At 31.1% G+C, this 27,818-nt stretch overlaps 1 protein-coding gene across 15 annotated transcripts in view; it reads left to right on the top strand.

The window, feature by feature from the left end:
* The window catches only part of LOC105202593 (serine/threonine-protein kinase mig-15), a 172,735-nt gene that overhangs the window by 28,752 nt on the left and 116,165 nt on the right, over window positions 1-27,818 (top strand). For all 15 annotated transcript variants that reach the window (XM_039453405.1, XM_039453404.1, XM_039453399.1 and 12 more), the window contains exon 3: window positions 19,940-19,996. In XM_039453405.1, coding sequence (XP_039309339.1) covers window positions 19,940-19,996 — 57 coding nt within the window. The remainder of the gene's footprint in view (window positions 1-19,939; window positions 19,997-27,818) is intronic.

Raw genomic sequence — 27,818 nt, 5'->3', positions numbered from 1 at the left:
TACTTTTAACTATGGTTGGTTATTTTTCGGTTATATTTTAGAATGATATTGTTTGAAAAATATATCTTTTTATTTGATATTACAACTCCATTTATTTTCTAATATATGATGTAATTAGTAGATGATCATTTAGCAGCATTCATAATTTTGAAAAATGTACAACTACTGTAAACTTTAACTGTGACTATACTTTTGTGATATTGTTGGAGACATTGATTATACTTTAAAATATTGTTGGACGAATGTAGCATGCTTATTTCTTACTCGCATGCTCCAGTCTCTGCATTACGCCGAGATGCCAGGTATTCTAACCTAAATAGTTGCCAACTTTAACACTTGATATCTTAATTTGCAGGGCAGAGCAACACTTTTTTCTGCCAGATTCGTTCATTTTGTGTGAAAACGCGCCGAATGAACCTAATTTCGTTAAAATCGAAGGTAATGGGGGTCTTCTGAATAATTACCTAATTTATATTAAAAATATCTAATAATAAGGCTAAATCAAAGTGCTAGTGAGAGTGTTTGTGCAGTATTCAAGACGCAAGTTTTTTTCTATTCAAATCAACTTTATTTTAAATATAACTTTTCATATAACAATATTATTACAAGCGTACGATTAGCTCAGTGTTAGCGTATTAGGTTATTGTTCTGGAGATCTTAGGTTCGAATCCCGCCGTACCACAATGCGTTTTTAAAAATTGTAAAATAGTGCGTAATTGTAATTAGTAAAAGAATCTTATATGCGAAACAGTGAACACAGACAATATAAGCTATAATATAAGAATATAAGACAATATAAGAATAAGATTTGTTAAAAAAAATTTTTTTTTATAGTGCACATTTGCTAAAATTTGTTTTTAGAATGTTGTTAACTATTGTTGGACGTAAAAAATGAATTTTAATTATTTGACATTGGCAACCTATTACAGAAGATGGAAAATGAGCTACAATTATTTAATAGTAGTGAGTTAATGTATAAGACTAAAAACGAAATATAGATTTTTGATAATATGTCTCTATTATCGAAAATCAGGAAAAGCAGAAAAGACATAAGAAAGAATGCAATAAATGTAACACTTGTAAAATATGCGTTATAAAAGCAATTTGCGAAATAAGCTTTAGTTTCTTTAACATTTAAGTAACATCGTAAGTTAAAAAGATACCACCACTTGGTTTTTATTAAAAAAATAAAGATTATTAAAAATTATTTATTTTAATAAAACTTTCTCATTTTTGTTAAAATATAAATAATTTAAATATAAATTATTTAGGTTGAATTATATTACAAAATTTTAATATATTATTTATTTTCAATTAAATACCACTTGGGTTGGAAGATTTCACAGGTCTACAAAATTGGGGGGCCTTGTGCTTTGAACTTTGAATGACGTTTTTATAGGATTTTGATGCGTTAAAAACGACTACGTTGTTTGTTTTTTTTCATCATTCTCCATTTTTTAAATAATCGCGAAAACAGCTTTTTTGAACTTGACTTTTTATGAATTTTTTGTAACAATAGAAAATGTATATACAAAAAGGTAATTTTGCGTTACTCATTCTGTACTATGTGAAGGTATCACCTTATTACAGGGCACATGGCCCTCTACGTTAGAAACATATTTACACTATGAGCAATCCTTTTTCTTCACTATTTACAACATTACTATTTACATTATTATAATATTTACATTATACTACATAATGATTAATTTTAATGCTAAATTTACATTTATTATTTAATAAAAGATTAATTCTAGAAAGCAAAGTACAAAAGGATGTCAATGACTCGGGACTTTGAAAATAAAAGAGCTTGCTTTTATTAAATTGGAACATTATATTTCACATTTAAATATGCAATTAAATGTAAATTTAGTTTGTTCGTTATGTAGTATAATGTAAATATTATAATAATGTAAATAGTAATGTTGTAAATAGTGAAGAAAAAGCATTGCACATAGTGTAAATATGTATCTGACGTAAAGGGCCATGTCCTGTAATAAGGTGTACCTCCACGTGGTACAGGATGGGTAACGCAAAATTACCTTTCTGTATATAGATTTTCTATTGTCACAAAAAGTAAGTAAAGATTTTGGAACAGCAAAAAAACTACACTAAAGTTATTAAAGGAAGCATAATATACTTTTCTTTGTTTTGTCATACAGTATAAATAATACAATTTTAAATTATTGCGAGGAATTTTTGAAACTTATGTGTCGCCATATTAGATCCGCTATTTTTAATTGAACAATTGTAATTATACAGCAGTAATCAGAGACTTACAAAACCATCAGAATATCGATGTTCATGTTATTTATACGCATTCTTGTCTTTCATATTGAATCCGCCATTTTGATTTGTTTTGAAATTAGTGACCAAAAAAACTATACCCAACATGATCTCATATAATTTTATAACTTCTTGAACTTTATTCGATAGCAGTTCGCGAGAGAATGTCGCGCACCGTAGGTAACGTTTGCAGAATGCATTTATGGTTTCAATACAATAACTTTTTAACAAATAGTCGAAACTTAATTTTTTAAAAAAAGAATTAAACTAGAAACATAGAGCTAATTTGCTTAACAAGTTAAATATTTTATAAGATTTTTTGTTTTTTAATTATTTGGTTTTATATTTCGAAATTTATCATTTTTTTACGATTTTTTACGATTTTTTCAAAGTTTTTTGTTTACAGTTTGCATAAAATATTTTTATATTCGAAAAAATATTTTCTGTATTATGGGAACATTTCTGCGTAACATGCCGTAAAGCTGACCTCGCTATCATTTTTTCTTTAACCAGAAAAAATTCATAAAAAAGTCAAGTTCGAAAAAAGACTCCCCCCCCCCCAATTTTGTAGACCTGTTTTCAATGACAATAAAGAGATAGTAGCAATTAGGTTTTGTATATAAATTAGGCTCCAGACTCAAAATCTAGTTGACCAATCAAATAATTCTTTCGATACTCAAAAACTTTTGTACATAATAGTTTTCTCCAAAATCTATTCTATTATAGCATTTTGGAAAGCTCTCAAAGTTAGAATATGTAAATGGGGATTTTTAGTGTCTCATATTACGAGTTTCACGCTTTGCAGTTTCACGATCATCAAATCTAATATTTATAATTGAGCAAATCACCACATCCTGTATTTTTCTATTAATAGGACTTTACTCTACCACTACATGCAGAATTTATTATCAATTATTTGTTTATTTTATAATAAGCAAAAGATTTAAAGACATCTCAATAAATCTTAAAAACATTCAATTTCAAAAATTTTTTTTTCAACGACTGCATACATGATCTAATAATAAATTTTACTAAATAGATTTCACCCAAAGAGTAATAAGTTTATGATACCAACTACATGCGTTTATTAATGCAGCAGAAACCTTACTCTCATATTAGGAACCTATTCCATAGGCGATTTTATCTTATTTTGTTTGGAAATAATTTTTTTTAATAATTTCTTTGCTGCTAGTAAGTATTATGCAACGTTTACTATAAGGTTGTAAAGTCATAAGAGTGGTCTTACGTTCGTAATGCAAATGGTGCAGTACCATCTTACGACCCTTTTCACTGTATGACTTTTATTTGCCGAATTTATACATATATTACGACACATTAAATTTAATTATATTATTTGAAAGCTACATTCAAGATCTTCAAGTTAGACTAAAGTTAAACAATTAATATTTATTTTAAATAATTTAAATATATTTTCTTATTTTATATATATTTAACATACTTCTTAAAATTATGTAGATAGTATATATCCAAGAATTATTGCTACTTGCAAAACTAAAATTTAATTTTTCTAAAAACGCAATGAACATTAATGACCATTAACCATTCTATAATGTTTAAATTGTAATAAAGTAGTTTTAACGGTTGCTCTTAGAATTCAACACAAATTATACGAGATACCATTGTATTTTGTATAATTTATCTCACCACTACACACATCGTATAATGTATACCAAGGTGTACAAAAAAACGTATAAAATAGCTTTCAATTTTATCCTTTTAATTTTAATTTTAATTTTAAACAACTTTGTTATTTAATACATAAAAATATATTTTATTACTTAAGTTATCAATTTCTTTTATAATTTAATACATAAAAACATTTTATTACTTATCAGTTTATTTTATTTTGAACACCTCTGGGGCCGTGTTTGAATTCTGTTATTGCCTATACTAATTTTGGGGTCTAGTTTCTCAAACGCTTTTTTTTTGAGTTATGTTATAAAAAATTATTACGCTTAATTATTACGAAATATGAAATAGTACAATATTATAAAACTTGTTATACTATCTGATAGAAGACACTTTTTAATTTGTATTTATAAAGCTTTGTTTTTAGCCTTTATTTAAGAAATATTTAAAAACAAAGGTGATATGCCAATATTGATAACTTTCCTCTAAGGTGGTACATTACATATTACAATATTTTGTAGGTACAATGGCCACTCGTAATATTTTCGTTATTAGGTGATAACGAAAGATTATTTACGAAATTATTTGTTTAGTTTGTAGCTCTAATATGCCGGCATATGTAATAGCTGATATTTGTTATAATCGAGGGGAAAACCGCTGAGGGCATTTGGTGTGCAAACTTTCTTTGTAAAAAAATAATATTGAGCACTACTAGTGCGCAGTAGTATTTTGAGGCACTATTGCACCACTACACTACTGCACTGCAACATTACTACACTATTGCTACTGTAGTGCAGAGGAGTGTAGTAGTTTTCAATAGTGCTAACAATAAGTAGTGTTAAGATTTTTTGTAGCTCCTATTATTTTATTTTGTCATAAGTTGTTTTTAATACATTTTTGAAAAAAGTTATGTATATATAATTACGATTCTTATCACTTGAACGGGTGACACCCTTTTGGACACAGCACGATTGGACACCACCACTCACACCGCTTGACCAGTGGAAAAACTCTAGGCATCGGCCGCCATGAGTGGTCCAATCGTGCGCACCCCCACTTGAACACATTTTATTCAACAATTCATTCACATGTGAAATAACAAAACTTTATATAACCATTTTAATATAATACTAGCAAATATCTTATTATTCATTTATTATTCATCAAGTTACATAAGGTTTGTTATCACAATGATATACAAACTAATCAACCCAACTAACAAGACAACGTTGAAAACATAATTATTTTTAAATCCGGTGCATTGTATTGTATTAGTTGTATTGTTACTGGAAAATTTAGATTTACAATAATTGGAAAATTGAAAAACAATTCAATTGAACTCTATAGAGCTCAATCATTGTACTATACAACTGATTTGAAAGGTATTATGTTTTACTAAAAAAATGCAGGTTTAAATACAGATATAAGAATAAGATATCATTATTGTTGTTTATACTGCCTAAAAAAACATTAAAAATGTAAAAAATGCGCCAAGTATATTTTTTGTATATAGAAACAAGCTAAACCAAAACTACAATGAAACCAAATATAATATTTTCAAAAAGAAGTGAACGCAAAAATATTGCAAGTATATTTATTACCGATGGGGTGGGAGTCTTATGACCACGTTGCAATTGACCACTTACAGTGTTAAACAGTTGAAGAACTAGGCACCAGCCACTCTTAATGGTTGTGATCAATCGCAATGTAGTTAAACGGGTCACTCTCATACCGATGAGCAACAAATTATGTGACAGATAAAATCAAAGATGGTCTAAATTTCTAGCAGCAGCATATTTGGCGCGCCCGGTTTTTTTTATATAAGTGATACCGGTAACATAATTTTTTATAATGATTAGTAATAACGTTATAATTTTTTATAATAATAATTACTTAGAAATTAACGAGTACTTTTTTATTAATTTTTATAATGCTATAGTAAATAATGAGATTTTAAAATTACATTATTTGATGATTAATATTAAATGTAATAACAAATATTGTAAAAATTTAAACTAAGCTATTCTGTACATTTAACAATCTTATCTTTATGTTAAACTTATCTAATAATTTTATTAATTCTTTATTTTTTAGCCTACTGTATTTTATACTATCATTTTTACCGAAATTTGGATTTATTGTGTCAAATATTAATGTCATGATTAGGACTATATTGTGCGTGCGTGCGCGCGCGCGCGCGTGTTTGTGTGCGCGCGCGCGTGTGTGTGTATGCGTTGAAGTAAGTTAACATACATACACACAGCTCATACATTGTACTATACTTGTTTTACTATACTGTACTTGTTACTCTTTAAATAACAAAAAAAAAAAATAGAACGACCACTATTTCATGTCTAAATTGAAAAGATATTCACTTCCAAATTTTATTATGGTAACAAAAGTTATTATTTGATATAACATTTTTATTTTTTAATTGGATTATATTGATTTATACAGAATATAAAATTTGATATTGATTACAAAGTTTAATAATATAGATTTTATATAATAAAGCTTAAAGAAATAATGTGTGAACAATTTGCTTATTATAAAATTTCTTTTTTTATAAAATAAATTTTATTACAACTGTAAACATAATATTTCAAAAAGATTTTGTTAAATAAATTTGAGACTTACAATATCTTAGTTTGAATAAATAATTAATAAATTTGCTAATGCATTAAAAATAAATTATATATGACATTTTTTGCACTGATAATTTCAGTGAAGATTGTTATTATATTTATGATAACGAAAATATTAAAAGTTTACAATATTGATATAAATTACCGAAGATTCGTTTATCGATCTTCTTTTTATTCTTAAATATTGAGAATGAAAAGAAGATCATTCTTTGAAAATAAAAATTTTGTAATGAAATTTGAACGAAGGGATGAGTCATTCTAATGGTAAATAAGTCTATAAGTATAATAGTTTCAGAATTTTTATATATTGTAATAATGTGTAACAAGATTCAATATTATATTTTCAAATAAAATTAGTTATTTTGATGGCAAGCCTTCTCTTGGCTGTGTAAGTATATTTGTAAACTTATAAGCAGGTGAATAAAATATTTGAGATTTGTCAGTGATTTAAGTAGAAGTGTGAACAATAGGACTGCTGTAAGAATTATATATAAAAAAATGAACGCGACAAGTACGCTGCTGTTAGAGATTTTGCCACTTTTTGATTTTATCTGTCACATAATTTGTTGCTCATCGCTGCGGGAGTGACACGTTTGACCACGTTGCGATTGATTATAGCCATTTAAAGCGGCTGTTGCCTAGAGTTTTTTGACTGTTTAACACTGTAAGTGGCTGGTGCTCAATTGCAACCTGGTTATAAAATTTCTACCCCATCGATAATAAATATACTTGAAACATTTTTGATTTTACTTTTTTTTGAAGATATTATATTTGGTTTTATTCATTGTAATTTTGGTTTGGTTTGATTCTATACTTAAAAATATATTTGATGCATTTCTTAACATTTTTAATGTTTTTTTAAGCAGATTTCACGAATTTTTGCTAAGTATTTTGTTACATTAATAATATATTACAAAAGAAATATACTAGGCGCTTTTTTTACATTTCTAGTGTTTTTTTTTTTTTAGGCGGATTACTTTATTCAATGCTGTTTTGCCATAACGAAAAAATATATTTGGCGCATTTTTTAAATGTCTTTTTAGGCGGATTTTATGTATTTTTGCTAAGTATTTTGGTGCAGTAATAATATATATCATAGACACAGTAAGGTTATATAGACACACAAGAAACTGTATGTTTTATAGTCACGAAAGTAAATATTTGGACACAAAGAGAGAGAAAGGAAGAAAGCGTAAGAGTGCGGTAAAGAGCGAGGGAGAGCAGAGGAATGAGAGACAGCGGTAAAGAGTGAGAGACAGTGGTAGAGAACGAGGAAGAGCGATAGAGAGCGAGGAAGAGCGATAGAGAGCGTGAGAGAGGGGGGGGAGGGAGGGAGAGAGGGAGAAAGAGAGACTGAGGGAGACAAAATCTTTGAAATATTTTTTTATATATCTTTTCCTATATCTTTTCAAAATTACCGCCAAAGGGAACAAATCTGAAATTTTACGAAGATATCATCGAATAACTTTATAGTTGGTGATAGAGGGTTGGTACCAAAGATCAATGTCAGAGTACGCGAAGAACACTATTCACCCCCGTTGGATTCATCCCCCCGTTGGATTCATTACAGTTCCCCATTCCGGTTGTGTATATTTGGACCAATTGGTACAAATCGAAATTTTGCGATGATGAAGACAGACGACGACGACGATGATAATTACGATGATAACGACGTATCTAAAATTTTTTATGACAAATTTGTCTGAAAAATACATTCTTAATTTATATCTCAGCATCAAATGCACGGACATTATGTACTCGGAAAAATCGATACTTTCCTCCACTATATTCACGTTTTAATAGCATTAATTTGTTTAAGAAAAATAACCATTTATTTGTAAAAAAACTGTTTTTTCCTGTAAATGATACGCGGTAGCGTGTTTTTACATGGCACGAGGAAGAAAATATACTTACTGCGAGCCGCTACCGCGTTTCTTGATATATTATTGAGTTTTATTAGTTATTAATTAATATTATTATTTTTAAAGAAATTGAACATACAAATTTCAGTTTATAATGATATTTTTTCTTTATTTTATTATACCGCGCGCCAAATATTGTCTGAAAATCAACTGAAATACCGATTGAACGTACCGAGTCTTAACCTAAATTACGCTATTTGCGATCATGTTGTCACATAACCTAGTTCCTAAAAAGGAGGTTCAACACGCATAATTTTAAAAACTTCTATTTGCGATTATGTTTTTAACTGTCTTTTCAGTTGCCTGTTGCGGTTAGATTACATTCTGTTACACGGATACAAGATTTACATTTAGACTATTATAGAGTTTGGGCGAACTCTACAATTCTTGTCGTGTTTGGATGTATTTGTTTGTTACAAAAATTTGTGCAGAATTGCTGATGCAATCATCAGACTTTACGCATTACTAGATTTTTGATTCCGATTTTATACTTTTGGTTCTACTATTATTTGCATATTGGTCGCATTGCTGTCGCACGAAAAGGTTCGTATTTTCAGAATATTAGAAAGTTAACCGAGAGGGTTTCCGGATGGATGCCACGTGCGTATTGGGCACTTTGCCGACGTTTCGCGAACATTGCAGCTTGCATCATCAGGACTGAGAGCTCTGATATTGAACTCCCTTCGGTTGTGATCTTTATATATCCTCGTTGCGCCCGGTGGAGGTGGGGGAAGGTTGATTGGTCAGCCAATCAGAGCGTTTTGATTGACCGACTGGTCAATTCAAAAACCCGGGAAGACGGTATGCTAAATAGTATTTACTTGAAGGCCTTTGTCGCGGTTGAGGTTGTCTGGTTGAGGATGTTTCAAGATTTTCAGACTTTCCCTATCTTCCACCTTCCACCCTAAGCAAGCAACGACATTAGACAACGAGCCAATATCCTCCCGAAGGTTAAATCATCCAGCCAAAACATCAGCAGAGAAGAACGTTTGGCCGGAATTTGAGACAGAATAATAATTTAACATTTTAATTCTACCGGCGGATAAAGGAAATGTCACAGTGGTAATAGACAAAGAAGACTACTGTAATAAGGTCAATGCTATGCTCTCGGATTGCAGCATTTATAGAAAACTGAAACGAAACCTGACATCCACCATAGAGAGAAAAACATCCGTTCTGCTCAAGAGTGCAGGCCTTCCTCTCGAAACTACTAAATACCTTACCCCCTGGGAATTATTGGCTCCCAGATTCTACGGCCTCCCCAAGATTCATAACGAATCGGTCCCCCTTCGCCCTATCGTCAGCAATATCGACCTTCTTACCAGTTGGCCCGTTCCTAACCTAACCTAACCTCACCAAACCATTTCAAAAACTCACTGCCCTCAATGGATCTCACATCAAGAATTCTATTGATTTTGTGAACAAAATTACAAAGATCAAAACGAAACCTAATGATATCCTCTTATTGAGTTTTGATGTGGTTTCATTGTTCACAAATGTCCCGGTCTAAGATACATTGGACATTATCAAAAAGTTTTACAAACTTTTGGCTAACCTCTTCCCACTAATAGAACATTGCCTAACCTCGACTTACTTCCAGTTTTATGGAGAGTTCTTTGAACAAACTTCTGGAGCAGCAATAGGATCCCCTGTTTCACCCATTATTGCGAATATCTTCATGGAACATCTTGAAAACAAAATTCTGAAGAACGCACCTTTCAAACCTTCCACGTGGTTCCGATACGTAGATAACACATTTGTTATATGGAGCCACGGCAAAGAAACTCTCACATCCTTCCTCGCTTTTCTCAACGCCCAACACCCAAACATTAAGTTCACAATAGAAGTAGAACAGGAGAACCAAATTCCCTTCTTAGACATGTTGGTTTGAAGAAACGGAGATGGTATTTTAGGCCATCGGGTTTACCGAAAACCAACCCACACTGACCGGTATCTTCACGCAACCTTCCTTCACCATCCGTCACAAAAGAATTCAGTTATCAGCTCATTGGTATTCAGAGCCCTCATAGTTTCTGAATTGGACGGGATCCGATAGCGCACGGTGCGATAGCCCACTAACCAATTATCTTTACTTATCTAACCCAACCAACGGAAAAACTCTAGGCATCGACCGCTGTGAATGGTGGTGTGCTATCGGTCCCGTGTGCTATCGGGATCCTCCCTTCTGAACCAACGTTCCTGGATGAGAAGCTAGAACATCTTAATTAGACTTTGATTAGGAATGGGTATAACAGCAAGAACATTGATTTGATAATCAAGAGATTGAAGAATAAGATCTCCAGTCCCAACGACACCAAAACTCTGGATGAAGAAAGAGTAAGGATAATGACGGCCGTATCTTCAAGGTACAACAGAGCGCACAGGCAGAATTTTGACTAGGCACATCAGAGTAATTTTCAAACCCCAGAAGAAAATTGCTCAATTATTCTTTAATCTCAAGGATCAAAGATCAAGCCTGGAAACACCAGGTGTGTACAAGATACCTTGCGTCTGCGGAAAAGTGTACATAGGAGAAAACCGGGAGGAAGATCAGTACATGGATTAAGGAACACTAGAGGTGTGCCAAATACAGCCATTTTTTGCAATCAGCCTTGGCGGAACATTGGATGGAGACGGGACATGCCGTGCAGTATGATAAGTCTACTATATTGGCCCCGTCACAAGGCTACTTCGCCAGAAAATATCGGGAAGATCTGGAAATCTTGAAACATCCTGACAACCTCAACCGCAACAAAGGTCTTTAAGTAAATCTTATTTGGCATACCGTCTTTCCGGGTTTTTTAATTGAGCGGCCGGTCAATCAAAACGCTTTGATTGGTTAATCAACTCTCTCCCGCCCCCACCGGGCGCAACGAGGATATATAAGGACCACTACAACTGAAGCTCAGTATCGGAGCTCTCAGTCCTGATAATGCAAGCTTCAATGTTTGCGAAATGTCGGCAAAGTGCCCAACACGCATGTGGCATCCATCCGGAAACTCTTTCGGCTAATTATATCAACGGCCACGAAAGCCTCAAGACTGGAATATTAGAAAGTTGTAACGACCTGACTTCTGCGCACGGGGCGGCGTGACTTTGGCGGGCGAGGACGCGGATAGGTCGCCAAGAGAACTAGACGTGCGTTGGCTGGTGAACAAAGTAATGCCGTTTATTAAGTGTGTGAAGAAATATACAGAATAGCGTTCGTGACGCAGCGCGCGGACGGACAAATGACAGTGACGCTCGGACGGACGTAATGAGAAACTTAATTCTACTCGGGGACGGACCAACGGAGATATAACGCGTGGACGGACAGGAACAGAAATTATCGCGCTCAGACGGACGGTATTTAAGAATTGCGGACTATATACACGCGAGGGATTCCGAGCCGAGTTTCTCGGAATTCGGAATCCCTGTTTACGAGTCGGTGTCGTGGCCTTGCTGAAGGTGGCGGCTCGGTGACAATAGCCGCCGTCTACTAAAATTTATAGAATGAAATCTATTTTGATCTTGAAACGTTATTAAAATCTATTTTGATCTTGAAACGTTATTAAAATTAATTGTTTCATAAAACTAATTATCAAATTGTGGTGTAAATTTAGTTCTACATAGATAACAGTTGTTAGTTAAAAAGTTATATTTTATTGTATAAGACTTATTTTGTTTAATCCATGCTTTCCATAATCTTAGGAAAAAAAACGATTACTGTATGTAATAAATTCGAGCACTTAAAACTGTTGATTTATATCTAAAACAAGAGAAATAATATTATAAAATTCATTACATTTAAATATGCAGTTGTGCCATTACTATTGATAACTTGTTTTAAATGACTGATTATAGATGAAGAATACATTTTTGCTTCTGCTAGATAATTTATTTTATTCTTTCTTTTTAAGTTAGAAGAGAGATGTAAGAAGATGTTTATTTTTTGAAACATTTTTTTATTAATAAATAATGAAGTTGGTCAACAGTTGTAGTAAAATAATCTCGTATTGGAAGTGTTATTTCTTTTTTTAAAAATCTTGTCCGCATTTTAGTTATGATATGTATTGTATCTTATATGTGACATTTGTTTACTTTATTCATATTTATTTGAAACTAAGGCAATGTTGAACTTCATGAAAATATTTTATTGCTCGTAATTAGTAAAGAATTATTAAGACACATTGCTTTTAATAAACGACTTTTGCCATTAGCTGATAAATCTGCAATAGTAATTTCATATCTTTTTGCCTCTTCATAAAATTCCAATATTTTTATTTTAGTTTATCTTTTTCTAATTATAATTATAATATTATTAATATATTGTTTATAAAACATATATAATAAAGAGATGTGTTATATTTTTGATAACCTAATGTTTTTTCTTTAATTTAATTTATTTTTTATTATAGCTTTTATTATATAATAAAAAACGGTATGAGGCAGTACTGGGGTATTATAGAGCATTACTAGAATTAGGAACTAGTGAACATTTCTAAGGCATTAATGTACATTACTAGAACATTAGTGGGCATTACTAGGACATTAGTGGCCATTATTAGGACATTAGTAGGCATTACATACAAAATTCAACAGTAATACTCAATAATTGGCCATTAGTAGGCATTGGTGTACACGATTTTGGTCAGTGGTTTCTCCATCGGTTATAATGCATTTTTACTTTTTAGTATTTTAAAACTTTTTTTTTAAGGTACATTTTAGCATTTAACGCGCGCACACATTTTTAGCAGTCTGACGTTATGTACTATGTAGTAATGCTATTTTGATGTCGTGATGACTTTTTTAGTCCTATTTATCTCAAAACTTTACGTTTATATTGTAGCTGTTTCTAACAATTTATTTTAAAAATTTACAATTTTGTAAAGTACTGTTTTTTTTAAAGAAAACCAATTTTTTTTATATTTGTTTTTGTTGTAACCATATTACCATCCTTGTTCCTCTTCTACCAATTACGCAATGTCACATTTTTATAAATCACGTCCTAAATAATAAATATATCATGACTTTGAATCTAGAATCTACAATGTTAAACAATTTTAATGAATGTAATAGTTAATTTTTATATAAAATTGATTATTAACAAAGTTATTAAAATATAAATGGGTGCTCATAATATCTTCTTTATATATTATGAGGCAGATTTTACGCTATTTAAAATTTTATAAGTGAAATTAGAATGAAAAAGATAATTTTGGGAAGAAATATTTGATTAGAAGTTTTTCAAATATTTTTTAACCAAATGCTTATACAACGGATTGTAAATGAAACGAATCGTACCATTTCAAAGTCTATTACATGTAAGCTTTCACAAAAAAAATTGAAAAAAATGTGATAACCAATGAATTTTATTTATTGTTTGGAATCATAGTACTTATGTTATTTAGTTTACGAAAAAATGACAAAGGATTACTGGAGTATTGATTCTTTATTATTTATTTTATTTTATTTTTATTTATTTTATAACATTTATTTGAAACCGATATTTATAAATGCGTTGATATATATTTTGCTAGTAATGAAAACATAATGCTTACTGTTTCACCGAGACTTTCGAAAATCGAGACTCTTGTCTCATTTTACGAGACGAGACCGAGATTGAGACTAAGTTTCGATGGCGAGACCGAGATCGAGATGAAGGCATTGAGATTCTCGGTTTCGAATTGAGACTCTTGTCTCTATTTATTTATGATTTCTTGCTATATATGACTTCTCATGTGTCAATATGTAAATGTTTACAAGAGAAAATATTATCAATAATCTATTATTGAATCACCGAAAATTACATAACTTTTTGCATCAAATTGAAAATCCGAGAAATCACGTAGGAAGCAGAGAGTGACACTAACCAATAATGTAGCACAAATTGTTATACACACGGTCCGTACATACGATAAGTCGTGCACGACACACATGCATTCACATATGCATTTATATAAAAGAATAGAATGCAATTGGATGGCACAGTACGGTCAAGAGCAAACACATAAAAAAAAGGGAAATCTCAGACATTGGAAAGGCATTGGACACTCATTTCCTCTTGACACATTCTCTTAAGCACATTATTTGGACACTGTGGCGCCGATGTCGCAATTGTCAAAAAAACACCAACAAAACACCAACACTTGTAAGTTGTAAACGGCTATTATTAAAAGAATATTGGTGTCTTTAATCATGAGCTCGTAGCAACCGTTAGTCTTAGTTGCCTGGAATTTATTTGCCACGTTTGGGATCTGAAGAATCCATATTGTCCAATAGAGACAAGGATTTTGAAAATCAAGATGCGGGACACATGCTCAGGGAATTGATCATATAACTTTTTCCTTAGTGCAGAAACGTGAAAAGTGAAAATTTTTATATTATTTACAATAAAGTTAATAGAAAAATTTTTTGTTTTCATGTTTTTGTCGTAGGGAAAAAATTACGATCGACCCCCAGAAAGCCGAAGTCTATAAATGAGACAGGCGGAAAGCCTTCTTGCTCTCATTCCGTTAAAAGTCACTGTAGTGTCTGAGTCTTACACAATTGTCATATTATACATCGTGACTTGGGGTAGTCGATCTTAAACATTTTCTTAACACAAACAAATGACGAAATAAACAAATGAAAAAATGGCATTCTGGCGAGTGACAAGTTAAAGCTTGCTCCCACAGCTCCCCTCCTACCGGTATCGTTTGATGCATTAAAATCACGTGACGAGACGAGATTGAGCTCAATTCAAACGAGACTGAGATTTGATTATCGAGACTTTTCCGAGACGAGATCGAGATTAACCAAAATCTCGTCTTGTTTCGAAAAAATGAAATGCTCTTTTTGATGAAAATAAAACCAATTATAGATAACTTGAAACAGGAATTTTTAAATTGCATTAAGTTTGATAAAACTATGTATTGATGAAAATGTGAGTGTAGTAAGTATTATTATAACACAATTTTACAAATCTCGAAATAACTGTACTATAATACATTTTATACAACCATGTTTCAACAAAGATCATATAATTTTTTTGAATAATTGGTATTTGTGTATGTGTATATATATGTGCTTTCATAAATAGCAATTTTTTTATATAATTAAGGCACAAGAGTCTGTGGTACAATAAAAATAAATATTAAACATGTATTCCTTTATTGGATGCTAAACTGGACCATGAAGAGCAACAAATTGCTCATACAGATAAATGGATGTCGTTGAAATGGAGAAACAAGCGAAAAGTATATATGTTGATAACTGATTATAAATTTGTATACAAAAAGAAATAGGAAAAATATGTAATTGATGAAAAAATTATAAAACTAACTTGTATAATAAAATAGACTAATGTTCGACCGATAATGTGAAAACACAAATTAAACGAGAACGCCTACGGTGGTAATTAGATCTTAGTACTTATATTTATTTATATGATTTTATATACTTCAAATTTACTATACTGCGCGCCGAATTATTTTTTTGGTCATAATACAGCTTTAACTTGAATAAGAATTATTAATATCACATTTATTAAATGGAAATTAATTTGATAATACATGATGCTAACTTGCATTTAAATATTAAAACTCTTTTCCCTCTGAAAAAACTGTAAAAAATTTGTTGCGAAAAATTACACCCGAGCCAGACTTCGAACCTGGGACCTCTCGAATCTCTAATACGGGTGTCTTAGCCAACTTGATAACTAATTTGTATAATAAGTTATAATAAAAATATAATAACGTATATAATTTTTTTAAAGAATTTTAATTTAAAAAATATATAATATTTTTATTTTAATATTATAATCTCTTTTTCTCTCTCTCTTTTTCTCGTCATTTAAAGGACACAATTGTTTTTATAATAATAGGATTAAAAAATTCTAATTCTTTGAAGATATTTTCTATTTGGTATTTTTATTTCTTTAGCTTGTGAAAATGATTACAATAAAAATAGTAAATATTTATCTTAATATAGTCGGTCAAAAATAACTTTTCTGATTTATCTTGACGTTAACCTTGACCTTTAAGGAGATCAAGATCATTGATTTTCTTCGGTGCTGGTTTATTAAAGAGTTAAACAAAAAAGTTTAACAAAACAATTTTCATAAATAGAATGTAAGTTTTGACTTTCTGTGCAAAGCGAGGTTTACCCCACATTCCTCCCTGCTTACGGGGCGAAACGAGGTCTCTAATTGTACTATTCCATGAGTTTTCGACTTTCTACGCGAAGCGAGGTTTACCTTTTCCCCCTGCTTACGGAGCGAAACGAGGTATATAATTGTACTGTTCCACATGGGTTTTCAATTGTTTTCAATGAATCCTCTCAATTAACCATGTTGATCTTAAGCATCGATTGATTAAGTTGCGATTTCTGATTTCAAACTGATGATAAATTTGGTCACTTGCACTGAATTACTACCCAAAATAAATTTAAATAAATTAAAAATTTTAGTTTCTTTTAATTTATATGAGTTTTAGAACATTTTTGCTTGCTTTAGAATATTTTGAGATTCAAATAGACTCAAATGGATTGAAATACAAAATGCGCTATTCATCATTTTGAATTCGGATGATTTCATGTCTCAATTATATTATTTTTAGATTTAAATAAATTGAAATATGGACTGATCTATTCATTATTTTGAATTTTGGATAGATTCCATTCATGATATGTACTATGGTATAATTCAAGTAATCGAGTTCGCTATAAAATTGGGTTGGATCAGGTTATTTTTCGATTGTAGCTCCTTTCTCTTTGTAGGAAGTTCTTCGCAATTAATGTGTTTTTCCAATTTATTTAAAAAAACAAATATTCTTCTCATGTGATTAACAAAAAAAGGATAAAAGTGAAAAGAAATGTGGTAAAGAAAATTTCAAAAAAGCATTAGGCTAATTTCGGTATTTACTGTACGAGAATTTATGCGTTAGAAGTTAGAAAAAATAAAAGAAGTGAAGATAATTTGCTTGCAACCATTGTTATAAGCATTTGTGTTACATTAGTATTAGTGAATTCTTATCTTAATCTAATTCAAATGAAGTCTTAATTTTAAAAAACATTGAAATTATGTTATAATTTCAATGTTTTTTAAAATTAAGACTTCACACATTTTTTGTTTTGTCGAAAAAACAACTTAAAAATACCTTTTCATTGTTTTTAAGAAATTTTAAGATTAAAAAAAAAGACATCTTTTAGTGTGCTTTTACTATTTTGTGCTGTTTGAGCACAAAATAGTAAAGTTTGAAAAATAGTAATATTCGTAATCAGCAAAAACCTTTATAAGTGAGGCAAGACAGGGCAGTGAGGTAAGACGGAGTCACGGAATATCTTTTATATCGCGAGATTTGAATGCAGGAATCATTATCGAACGTTAAATGTGAATGATCGAGACGACGTGTATCCATAGACAATGTCTGCTGCATGCGCTTGAGAAAGGCAGAATATATAAAAATGCGTTCGGTGATGCTTTTTCCATTAAGTACACTGTTGTTCATTAATTGGTCCTTCGGAGATGTAGGAATTACAACAATCTTAGCCAATCAGACGTTGCCATCGGTTTAGTGCACAGAAAAAAATTAGTATTAAATTAACAATTCATTGTTTTATATATAAGCAAGAATATATTTTGGAAGAATTTATAATCTTAAACAGACATAATTTATTTACATGAAGAAAATTTTTTTTTATGTAAGCATATGTTTGTTTTATAAGATTATAAATTTTTTTAAAATTTTATATTCTTGCTTATATATGAAATAATAAATTGTTGATTTGATACAAACTTTTTTTTTTATGTGAGTTACTTAATTGGCTCTTGTACTTGCTGTACTTAGAAATTGATTAATGAACAACATTTTTCTTGTTGCAGCCATCTTTTGATGCAACTGCGAAAAAAATGAGATTTTTTAAACAGTGCAGAATAAATATTTATATTAAATTAAAACTGACGTATTAATTTAATAATGTATTATTTTATTTAGTGTAAGAAATTATATATAATTTTATATGGAAAATAATGGCAATAAATAATAATCTTAAATTTTTTAACAAAATATTTTTGAAATATATTTCAATGTTATAATAGTCTAAAAAGTACAATATGATTATAATGATGATAGTAAAGTAAGATTAGTATCAAGTTCTAATTCTTTATTTAAAGATGTTATTTTCTATCCAATATTTTTTGTCTCAACTCTTGCACATTATTGTTTAATAGTAATATTTTTTCTTGATAAACTATACAAAATTTCTTTACGTGAATAAGTTATCTCTGTTTAACGTTATATAATCTTGTTTCAATATTAACATTTTGAAAATAAAGAATATTTTTAATACGTGAATATTTTTTTTCTACGAGAGAACCGGGATATTTAGCTTTGGTTTGCTAAGCTATGTGTATGCACGTTCTTTTAATAATTTATTTAATGATTCACACCTGGTCACGCTACAGTAGAAATTGGATGGTTGAGGACATTTTATGGAAAGGGTAAATGGCGAGAGTGGGCGGCAAGAGTTCTACTTACGCGAGGAACGTTGTTATATTAAGTCGGAATTCCATGACGCATGGCTCGTTACAGTGAATTATTGGTGGGCTTCTACACACTGTGAAACCTGTCGTGGTTATGGTGAGTCTTGATAACATTGTAGAATCAGGACTAGTTACTATATTGCTTGCAGTTTGCGGCTCGTAGCGTTTTCAAAGAGTGTTGATATTGCTGTTAGGAGCTATAAAGGAGCTGTGAACTGATAAGTTACTTTGCTTCGTTGGATTATTATCAATTTGCGAATTGAACTTGTGACGATCTTTCATGATCTAACCCAGGTAGTAAACTGATATCAAAATAACGTCTTTGACGATATTTTGACATTAATAATGTCAGCTTGCTATTTGGAAAGTTGAACGCGGCAGTCTTTATTGTTTTGTTTAGTCAAGGTGTGAGTCTTTTGAGTTGAGACTAATTTATAGTCTGCAAAAACGACGAGTTATGAATTGCAAGCGATAGCGAACCATCCTATTTTTACAGCGAACCGAGCATGATCTGTTATGGCTTGTTGATGAGTTTGTATGCGCCGTGGGACCGTGGCTTAATGATTTGAACTTGTGACGAATTTAGGCAAGTCTAGGCAAACCACGATAATAAAAAAAGGATAACTTCAAAAGCTAATAAACGAGATCGCAGAAAATAACGTTAGGAGATAAGATGGCACACGATAATAAATGATTGCGTTCAACAGAAAAAACAGCTTTGCAATTGTTGTAAGATTCCTTAATACAATTGGCTTTAGCTTCTACTGGATCTGAATGTATAAACTAATTATATTAAAGAATCTTACAATGTTAAAACATTCTTTTTCTGCTGAATGCAACCATTGACAATCATTCCGTTATTATTTTGATGTTTCTTTCAATGTTTATACGTTTAAATAAAGTGATATGACAATGCGCTTTTTTTTACTCCGCAGGGTCGACACACTAAGACCGGTCAGCTGGCAGCCATCAAGGTTATGGACGTCACGGAGGCAAGTATTTAATTGTAGTGGTGATGTTCTGTTATAGTTTGATTCGCTCTTTGTTTTGAGAGTTCAATGATATGGGCCCTTGCTTTACTTCGTTTTACTATGCACAAATCGTAGTCGATCTTTTGAATTAAAGAAAATCAATATATACTATTGGGAAATTTATGACGTCACGTGTCTAATTATGGTCATCTCAACAAGGACATTGTAATATAAACCTATTGTGTTTACAAATATTATTTAATATTTGTAAACACAATAGGTTTATATTACAATGTTCTTATCGAGATGACCATAATTAGACATATTTGTAAATGCGTTTAAAATTTAAACATTAAAAATATTTTTGTGCATTACTGAAAGTGGAAATGTATTAAATTGTGATTATTTCTTGTGACGTAACAGAATAGAAAAGCTTTTTTTAATTTGTTTGATTTCTGTTTGCAAATATCTAACATGAGAGATTTATTGCATCAAGTCAAGTAAAGATTTAAGTGTGACCGGGGAAATAAATTTAGTTGAAGTTATACACCATCAAACATCAAAGGTGATGTTAAATGACATCTTAATAATATTTTAATGACGTGTCTATCGTCAATAAGATGTTATTAAAACATCATTTAATGTCATCTTATTTGTTGGGATATCCTAAGTTAGCGGAGGTCTTTATAGCAGATTCTTTGGAATATTTTAAGTCCAATATCCTAATACAAAAATGTCGAGGCTATATTACTTTTCAAATAATAAATGATTAAAGTCGTCCAATTGGAAGCGTTTAGAATTCGCGCGCTTAAGGATGGCACATAGCACCGTAATGATCTGTCAAATGAGGTACAGTCTGTTAAATAAGAGCGTGGTCAGCCTTATTAACAACTGGTAAAAGTATCGCTCTCAATTTTTTGTGAGTCGATGGAAACCTTTGTTTTCGATGCATTTTAATTCGTTGTTGATCTTTTGTAAGAAAAACACAAGCGCCATGAGTGCCAAATATGCGACGCGCTACGAGGCTTTGTTTCTGTGCAGCCATTCGAAAAGTCCGAAAATGTCTCGAGATATTATATGCTTGTTGAGATTGACTAAATTTGTTTGAAGCTACTATATACTCGTATAGAACATGTGTCAGTAAAAATTACGTCACTAAAATTTTGATTGATGTTCTAGTTTGTGTGTCCAACCGAGTCACTTTTTTACATGTTTCTTTATTGTACTGCGGCATTTTGTGCCATGAGTACGGATATGAGTTTGAATAGTTACATACCATATATTTAAACCTTTTTGCTTCAATTTTCCTTATTCTTGACGCATTAAGTCAGGATTCCGTGAAAACAAATTTGCGATTATTTTATTGTTTTTTTTAAATTTTTCTATCGATCCACGTTCCGGTAAATCGTTAACAATTTTTGTCACCTTATGTCGCTGAACTCACTTTTGCACGAATTGTTTCGACTTCCCCATATATTTAGTAATCGCTGATTGCAACATTTTTGGACCTTTTGGATGGCTGCACAGAAACACAGCTCGTAGCGCGTCGTATATTTGGTACTCATGGCGCTTAATTTGTTTTTCTTATAAAAGACCAACAGCAACTTAATCTTTCCTCAAAGTGCATCGAAGACATAGGTTTCTTCTACTTGGCTTATAAAAAATTGAGAGCGATACTTTTACTAGTTGTGAATAAGGCTGACCACGCTCTTATTTAACAGACTGTATGTTGACGTACTTTATTTGATAATTTTGATAATTCGATTTATGTATGGCTTGACATTTCGCAACATTAGGTTGACATTAATTTTTATGAATAATTTAAATTAAATAATTGCTAATGAATAAGACAAGATTTAAAAGTGACTCCATTATGTATTATATGAAAAATTAAGTTAATATGTAGAAAATCAGTCAATTTATAAGGGTATCTTTACTACTGCGCTATGTGCCATGTCTGAGCGCAAATTCTAGGCGCTACAATTGGATGATTTTAATAATTTATAATTTGAAAAGTATTATAGTCTCTGTATTCTTGTATTAGAATTTTTGATTTAGAATACTTCGAAGAATCTGCTTATAAAAAGATCTCCGCTAATTTTGGGACACCCTATATACAAAGTGACTTAATTGTTGATGTAAGTGTATATTGTAGTGTACATAATAGAGACCTTCTAATAAGAGTCGCGACACGAGCCGATTTTTGTAGGTTTGGTAGTATGGTCGATCTCCAGGAGGGAAATATATTGTATTTTTCTGTTAATATACACATCTCTATCTATATTTACATCTCTCGATCAAATATTTTAGACCAAATCAAAAGTGGTTTCCTTGTGTCGCGACTTTTATTAGAAGGTCTCTAGTACATAATTGTACTACGTACTTGTTTTGTGATTAGTAAGCAATATACATATATGTATGTATGTATTATAATTATTTATGTACCATCCATATATAATTTATAAAATTTAAATGAATAAGTAATTATATCAAATATTTTATATATGTATGTATTTAATTATTTAAGCATATATACAGTAAGAGGCAAAAGTTGTAGGGTTTAAAGATATTTATTATCTGTGATATTTATTTGAACTTCTTATAAATCAGAAAAGCTCGATGATGTTGAAGCTAGCAGCGGATTCGCAGCAGCAGATTCGTCAAAGCAGGGATTCTCATTCAAAATAAAATACATAAGAAACTTTGACATATAAAGGCAAACTAGCAAGTAACTGCACAAAATACACTTATACGCTTCTAAACAGATCAGACTATCCAGAACAATTAACAAAAATGCGCAGGTCTACTAAATTGTTTAAATTATATAACGAGTTATTGCAGAAACAAGGGAAGGAAGCCTCGGTCGGGGCTGCAAATTTTTTTAGAACATCTTTATAGCCTTCTAAATCAATCCCGACTAGCAAGAAAAATTAAAAAAAATGCGCACTCCTACGAAAAATTATTTAAACAATATAAAGTTTATTGCAAAAACAGGAAAACGAAGTCGCGGTCGGGGCTGCAAATTTTTTTAGAACATTATTGTAGGCTTCTAAATAAATCCCGACTAGCAAGAAAAATTAAAAAAAATGCGCACGCCTACGAAAAATTATTTAAACAATATAAAGTTTATTGCAAAAACAGGAAAACGAAGTCGCGGTCGGGGCTGCAAATTTTTTTAGAACATCATTATAACCTTCTAAATCAATCCCGACTAGCAAGAAAAATTAAAAAAAATGCGCACGCCTACGAAAAATTATTTAAACAATATAAAGTTTATTGCAAAAACAGGAAAACGAAGTCGCGGTCGGGGCTGCAAATTTTTTTAGAACATCATTATAACCTTCTAAATCAATCCCGACTAGCAAGAAAAATTAAAAAAAATGCGCACTCCTACGAAAAATTATTTAAACAATATAAAGTTTATTGCAAAAACAGGAAAACGAAGTCGCGGTCGGGGCTGCAAATTTTTTTAGAACATTATTGTAGGCTTCTAAATAAATCCCGACTAGCAAGAAAAATTAAAAAAAATGCGCACGCCTACGAAAAATTATTTAAACAATATAAAGTTTATTGCAAAAACAGGAAAACGAAGTCGCGGTCGGGGCTGCAAATTTTTTTAGAACATCATTATAACCTTCTAAATCAATCCCGACTAGCAAGAAAAATTAAAAAAAATGCGCACGCCTACGAAAAATTATTTAAACAATATAAAGTTTATTGCAAAAACAGGAAAACGAAGTCGCGGTCGGGGCTGCAAATTTTTTTAGAACATCATTATAACCTTCTAAATCAATCCCGACTAGCAAGAAAAATTAAAAAAAATGCGCACGCCTACGAAAAATTATTTAAACAATATAAAGTTTATTGCAAAAACAGGAAAACGAAGTCGCGGTCGGGGCTGCAAATTTTTTTAGAACATCATTATAACCTTCTAAATCAATCCCGACTAGCAAGAAAAATTAAAAAAAATGCGCACGCCTACGAAAAATTATTTAAACAATATAAAGTTTATTGCAAAAACAGGAAAACGAAGTCGCGGTCGGGACAGCAAATTTTTTTAGAACATTATTGTAGGCTTCTAAATCAATGCCGACCAGCAAGAAAAATTAAAAAAAATGCGCACGCCTACGAAAAATTATTTAAACAATATAAAGTTTATTGCAAAAACAGGAAAACGAAGTCGCGGTCGGGGCTGCAAATTTTTTTAGAACATCATTATAACCTTCTAAATCAATCCCGACTAGCAAGAAAAATTAAAAAAAATGCGCACGCCTACGAAAAATTATTTAAACAATATAAAGTTTATTGCAAAAACAGGAAAACGAAGTCGCGGTCGGGGCTGCAAATTTTTTTAGAACATTATTGTAGGCTTCTAAATAAATCCCGACTAGCAAGAAAAATTAAAAAAAATGCGCACGCCTACGAAAAATTATTTAAACAATATAAAGTTTATTGCAAAAACAGGAAAACGAAGTCGCGGTCGGGGCTGCAAATTTTTTTAGAACATCATTATAACCTTCTAAATCAGTCCCGACTAACAAGAAAAATTAAAAAAAATGCGCACGGCTACGAAAAATTATTTAAACAATATAAAATTTATTGCAAAAACTAAAAAAGAAAAAAAATTCTAATACCAAAAACGCAAATAAATTTTAATATAAAAAAGTCAAAAAAATTTTAACATTTACAAACAGTAAAAACAAAACAATAAAAGAGACCATATTCTCGCCACCCCCTCGTTGGTTGGTCTTGGGTAGCGCAAAGAGAGAGAACAATATGTATGTTTAGCAGTCAAATTATATTTCTGATCTATAATTTACATTCAAGTAGAAAATTGGGAAATCATATTATTTCTTTTCTATAATGACAATATTATATTCCTATACGGCGCAAGCAAGCAACCTTAATATGATTGCTAATAAATTTCCAGCGCCGACCAAGCCCTTGTTTCTGCAATAACTCGTTATATAATTAAAACAATTATTAGCCGTGCGCATTTTTTTTAATTTTTCTTACTAGTCGAGATTTATTTAGAAGGATATAATGATGTTCTAAAAAAATTTGCAGCCCCGACCGCGACTTCGTTTTCCTGTTTTTGCAATAAACTTTATATTGTTTAAATAATTTTTCGTAGGCGTGCGCATTTTTTTTAATTTTTCTTGCTAGTTGGGATTGATTTAGAAGCCTACAATAATGTTCTAAAAAAATTTGCAGCCCCGACCGCGACTTCGTTTTCCTGTTTTTGCAATAAACTTTATATTGTTTAAATAATTTTTCGTAGGCGTGCGCATTTTTTTTAATTTTTCTTGCTAGTTGGGATTGATTTAGAAGCCTACAATAATGTTCTAAAAAAATTTGCAGCCCCGACCGCGACTTCGTTTTCCTGTTTTTGCAATAAACTTTATATTGTTTAAATAATTTTTCGTAGGCGTGCGCATTTTTTTTAATTTTTCTTGCTAGTCGGGATTTATTTAGAAGCCTACAATAATGTTCTAAAAAAATTTGCATCCCCGACCGCGACTTCGTTTTCCTGTTTTTGCAATAAACTTTATATTGTTTAAATAATTTTTCGTAGGCGTGCGCATTTTTTTAATTTTTCTTGCTAGTCGGGATTGATTTAGAAGGTTATAATGATGTTCTAAAAAAATTGCAGCCCCGACCGCGACTTCGTTTTCCTGTTTTTGCAATAAACTTTATATTGTTTAAATAATTTTTCGTAGGCGTGCGCATTTTTTTTAATTTTTCTTGCTAGTTGGGATTGATTTAGAAGCCTACAATAATGTTCTAAAAAAATTTGCAGCCCCGACCGCGACTTCGTTTTCCTGTTTTTGCAATAAACTTTATATTGTTTAAATAATTTTTCGTAGGCGTGCGCATTTTTTTTAATTTTTCTTGCTAGTTGGGATTGATTTAGAAGCCTACAATAATGTTCTAAAAAAATTTGCAGCCCCGACCGCGACTTCGTTTTCCTGTTTTTGCAATAAACTTTATATTGTTTAAATAATTTTTCGTAGGCGTGCGCATTTTTTTAATTTTTCTTGCTAGTCGGGATTTATTTAGAAGCCTACAATAATGTTCTAAAAAAATTTGCATCCCCGACCGCGACTTCGTTTTCCTGTTTTTGCAATAAACTTTATATTGTTTAAATAATTTTTCGTAGGCGTGCGCATTTTTTTTAATTTTTCTTGCTAGTCGGGATTGATTTAGAAGGTTATAATGATGTTCTAAAAAAATTGCAGCCCCGACCGCGACTTCGTTTTCCTGTTTTTGCAATAAACTTTATATTGTTTAAATAATTTTTCGTAGGCGTGCGCATTTTTTTTAATTTTTCTTGCTAGTCGGGATTTATTTAGAAGCCTACAATAATGTTCTAAAAAAATTTGCAGCCCCGACCGCGACTTCGTTTTCCTGTTTTTGCAATAAACTTTATATTGTTTAAATAATTTTTCGTAGGCGTTCGCATTTTTTTTAATTTTTCTTGCTAGTCGGGATTGATTTAGAAGGTTATAATGATGTTCTAAAAAAATTTGCAGCCCCGACCGCGACTTCGTTTTCCTGTTTTTGCAATAAACTTTATATTGTTTAAATAATTTTTCGTAGGCGTGCGCATTTTTTTTAATTTTTCTTGCTAGTTGGGATTGATTTAGAAGCCTACAATAATGTTCTAAAAAAATTTGCAGCCCCGACCGCGACTTCGTTTTCCTGTTTTTGCAATAAACTTTATATTGTTTAAATAATTTTTCGTAGGCGTGCGCATTTTTTTTAATTTTTCTTGCTAGTCGGGATTTATTTAGAAGCCTACAATAATGTTCTAAAAAAATTTGCAGCCCCGACCGCGACTTCGTTTTCCTGTTTTTGCAATAAACTTTATATTGTTTAAATAATTTTTCGTAGGCGTGCGCATTTTTTTTAATTTTTCTTGCTAGTCGGGATTGATTTAGAAGGTTATAATGATGTTCTAAAAAAAATTGCAGCCCCGACCGCGACTTCGTTTTCCTGTTTTTGCAATAAACTTTATATTGTTTAAATAATTTTTCGTAGGCGTGCGCATTTTTTTTAATTTTTCTTGCTAGTTGGGATTGATTTAGAAGCCTACAATAATGTTCTAAAAAAATTTGCAGCCCCGACCGCGACTTCGTTTTCCTGTTTTTGCAATAAACTTTATATTGTTTAAATAATTTTTCGTAGGCGTGCGCATTTTTTTTAATTTTTCTTGCTAGTCGGGATTTATTTAGAAGCCTACAATAATGTTCTAAAAAAATTTGCATCCCCGACCGCGACTTCGTTTTCCTGTTTTTGCAATAAACTTTATATTGTTTAAATAATTTTTCGTAGGCGTGCGCATTTTTTTTAATTTTTCTTGCTAGTCGGGATTGATTTAGAAGCCTACAATAATGTTCTAAAAAAATTTGCAGCCCCGACCGCGACTTCGTTTTCCTGTTTTTGCAATAAACTTTATATTGTTTAAATAATTTTTCGTAGGCGTGCGCATTTTTTTTAATTTTTCTTGCTAGTCGGGATTGATTTAGAAGCCTACAATAATGTTCTAAAAAAATTTGCAGTCCCGACCGCGACTTCGTTTTCCTGTTTTTGCAATAAACTTTATATTGTTTAAATAATTTTTCGGTGGCGTGCGCATTTTTTTTAATTTTTCTTGCTAGTCGGGATTGATTTAGAAGCCTACAATAATGTTCTAAAAAAATTTGCAGCCCCGACCGCGACTTCGTTTTCCTGTTTTTGCAATAAACTTTATATTGTTTAAATAATTTTTCGTAGGCGTGCGCATTTTTTTTAATTTTTCTTGCTAGTCGGGATTGATTTAGAAGCCTACAATAATGTTCTA

Source organism: Solenopsis invicta, chromosome 9 (assembly GCF_016802725.1).
Source record: "Solenopsis invicta isolate M01_SB chromosome 9, UNIL_Sinv_3.0, whole genome shotgun sequence".
NCBI classification, from domain to species: Eukaryota; Metazoa; Arthropoda; class Insecta; order Hymenoptera; family Formicidae; genus Solenopsis; species Solenopsis invicta.
This window is presented reverse-complemented; position numbering and strand designations above follow the sequence as displayed.